This window comes from Otolemur garnettii, unplaced genomic scaffold (assembly GCF_000181295.1).
Source record: "Otolemur garnettii isolate 467f Iridium unplaced genomic scaffold, OtoGar3 scaffold00047, whole genome shotgun sequence".
Lineage (NCBI taxonomy): Eukaryota > Metazoa > Chordata > Mammalia > Primates > Galagidae > Otolemur > Otolemur garnettii.
In genome coordinates this window covers 1,233,847-1,236,579 of record NW_003852442.1, presented here as the reverse complement: position 1 = coordinate 1,236,579, position 2,733 = coordinate 1,233,847, and the positions used below count along the sequence as shown (strand labels likewise).

Here is a 2,733-nt window from a genome sequence, read left to right as displayed (position 1 = left end):
AATAACAAAAATTCAAGTAAGTTTGAAGGTAGTTTTTCCAAAAGCTACAAATAAGCATCTTGCCTCTCTCTAGAAGGAATTTGATTTCTTTTGTGGTAGTCACTATACACAAACACACAAAAATATATATTCAACTTATCAGAAACTTATGTATCAACTTATATATCTTTGTAGCCCCCAGAGTTCCTGCCCAGAAGTCATGCTGTCCTGCCTAAGGCAGGTACCATACAAATAGTATTGCAATAAAATCTGAAAATTAACAAAACTTCTAAAGGGGATGGGATTTCTTTTGGAGGTAACCAAAATGTCCTGGAAGCAGACAGTGGTGATGGCTACACAATTTTATGAACACACTAAAAACCACTGAATTATACACTTTGAAAGGGTAAATGCTATAGTGTATAAATTGTAGGCACTAAAGCTGAAGGAGGGAATGAGGGAAGAGACTCAAAAGCCTACAGGGTACTGGAGTTTTTCTTTACCTTGGTCCTTAAAAGTCTGTGTTATCACCACGCCATCTTCTGGGAACTTGGCGATACTGCACCCTGACGCGTAGTACACTAGGAGAGAGTTGTTCAGTCACGGGGACATACCAACGCTGAACACAGCGATGGACAGTTACTCACATACCCAAAATGCATTCTTTAGACATTATACATTTTGTAAAATTGCTTGTAATTTTAAGAGAGGACTTACTATTGCCTTGTCAAGCTTAAACTATAAATAATCACCTAAAATTCAAGTAAAAATTACTGTTTATATAAGGTTTCTGAATAGATTTTATAAGACTCAAAACAATTTAAGTCTGGACTTGCAGAATTATTAGCAATAATGCTAAGGATGTTGTTCTAGAAACCAACTACCAAAAACCTACCTGTGGGGAAACTCTGAAATGAGAGCTGCAAAGTTATTTTATAAACAGAATTTTATCATTAGGAACTTAGGAAGTATTTCCTACTGGAGACTATAAAATACATCAAGACTCCTAAGTAGCACTAAAATTGGGTGTGCCTATACATCTTCACTTAAAGAGTCCAGACAAAACTAGAGCTTCACAGATGTCCTTTTTGACAATGCTGGTTAGTTCTTTCCATAGACACAAGCATATTGAGGAATCATCTCATTCACCCTCTCTCCAAAACGTAGACTGCAGAGGCTTCTGCCTCCCCCCGGGAACACTACGCCCTTGTGAAACACAAACCCAGCATCTTACTGTCATGGTTTGCCAGGGTAAACTCCCCTTCGTACAGGCCATCGCTGAAGCCCATGCTCCACACAGACAGGAGCTCGTTCAGAGCGGGGATATTGGACCCTCCAGTGTCCGGCATCCACCACTGCCTGTGAAAGTGGTGAGAGGCACAGAGAACAGGGATTAAGACACCCCATACAGATTTAGTCTTTCTGTGACAAAATTAAACTTCTCCAGCCACAGTCTAGTCCATCCACATTAATATTTCAACCAAAACTAAGTGTTTTGGTTTGAGTAACAATGTAAATGCTTCAGCCGACACGCAGAACTAAAGGTAAATTTATTTTATGAAATGCAAATCAGTACTTCATTGATGCGTAACACATGTTAACTGCTCAGATCTACTAAGAAGAATCAGTGAAGGAAAAGATTATGAAAAGGAAGCTTGTCACATATGCTAAAGAAAAAGAATCAAAATGTAAAGAGTGACAGATTTATAATACATTAGGTATCCTTGATCTCAACATATTATAAATACGCAACAAATAATTTACGAAAAGGTTTCTTTAATAGTTCCTTTGGTGCATTAAATTTGTACTACATGTTCAGTAACAGAGAGACAGGAGGACGGAGAAGAATGAACGGAAACTTAAAGCTCAAGTACCTAAGAGTAACAGGAAAGAAAACAAAGCCTCTAATTTAGTGCCCCGAATCAACACGCATCTCACTCACTGTACGAGAAACTACTGAGGACATCTCTGCTATAAAAAGAGTGAGCTTTTTTCTAACCAAGCTCTCTCAGCATGTCTCTGCTAACTAGAAAGATCACTAACAGGTCAAATGGTCACCTAAGTACTTGCTGAATAGAATTCCCGAAAAGTCACATTTCTTATCCGAATAGCAACTCCCACCAGTACCTTGTGTTCTCATCATAGAACTTCACTTTTCTCATAACGGAAGTGTTGTACCAGTCACTGAAGATGACAAGAGAAAGGCCGTTGTCCACATCCCTCCTCAGCTTGGCGATCTCCTCGGGGAAGTACTCCTCCTCACTGTCCACCATCAGCAAGGTTCCTGATGAAAAGGGGCCAACGTTAGAGAACTGTCACCTCCAGACGACAGGATATCACCGCTTCAGAAACAGCATTTCACTGGGGTCCGCACCTCAAGTAACCGACTCCTAACAGCCAGGATTGTGCCAACCCGCACTGCTTTAAAAGTGGGTGAAAAATAAAAGAGCAGGGTCAACAACACACAGGGACCAACTAACCAAGAGCTTCTGTTTCTACTTGTGGAGCTCAATATAAAGGTCTTCCACTTACTTGAAGAGGAATAAAATACAGTGTGAGAGCTTCTCGTAATTTAAGGAGGAAAAAGAAGTACAAGGGTCCCTATCTCCAATCAACACATCAGCTGAGTACTTTAGCTGCCACACCCATCACCACCAGGTAGGAACATTCCTCATTCTGTTTCAGAGCCTCTTCTCCATGCAGATGAGGGGCCCACACACAAGCTCCCTTTGCTGGCCAATCACTGGAAACTGG

The 2,733-nt window shown here is 40.5% G+C and overlaps 1 protein-coding gene across 1 annotated transcript in view; it reads right to left on the bottom strand.

Moving 5' to 3' along the window:
- MBTPS1 (membrane bound transcription factor peptidase, site 1) overlaps positions 1-2,733 on the bottom strand; it is a 54,982-nt gene that overhangs the window by 11,698 nt on the left and 40,551 nt on the right. The window contains exons 15-18 of the mRNA XM_012806100.2: positions 2,393-2,397; positions 2,107-2,263; positions 1,214-1,338; positions 483-560 (exon numbers count right to left, since the gene is read on the bottom strand). Of these exons, the coding sequence (XP_012661554.1) occupies positions 483-560; positions 1,214-1,338; positions 2,107-2,263; positions 2,393-2,397 (365 nt within the window). The remainder of the gene's footprint in view (positions 1-482; positions 561-1,213; positions 1,339-2,106; positions 2,264-2,392; positions 2,398-2,733) is intronic.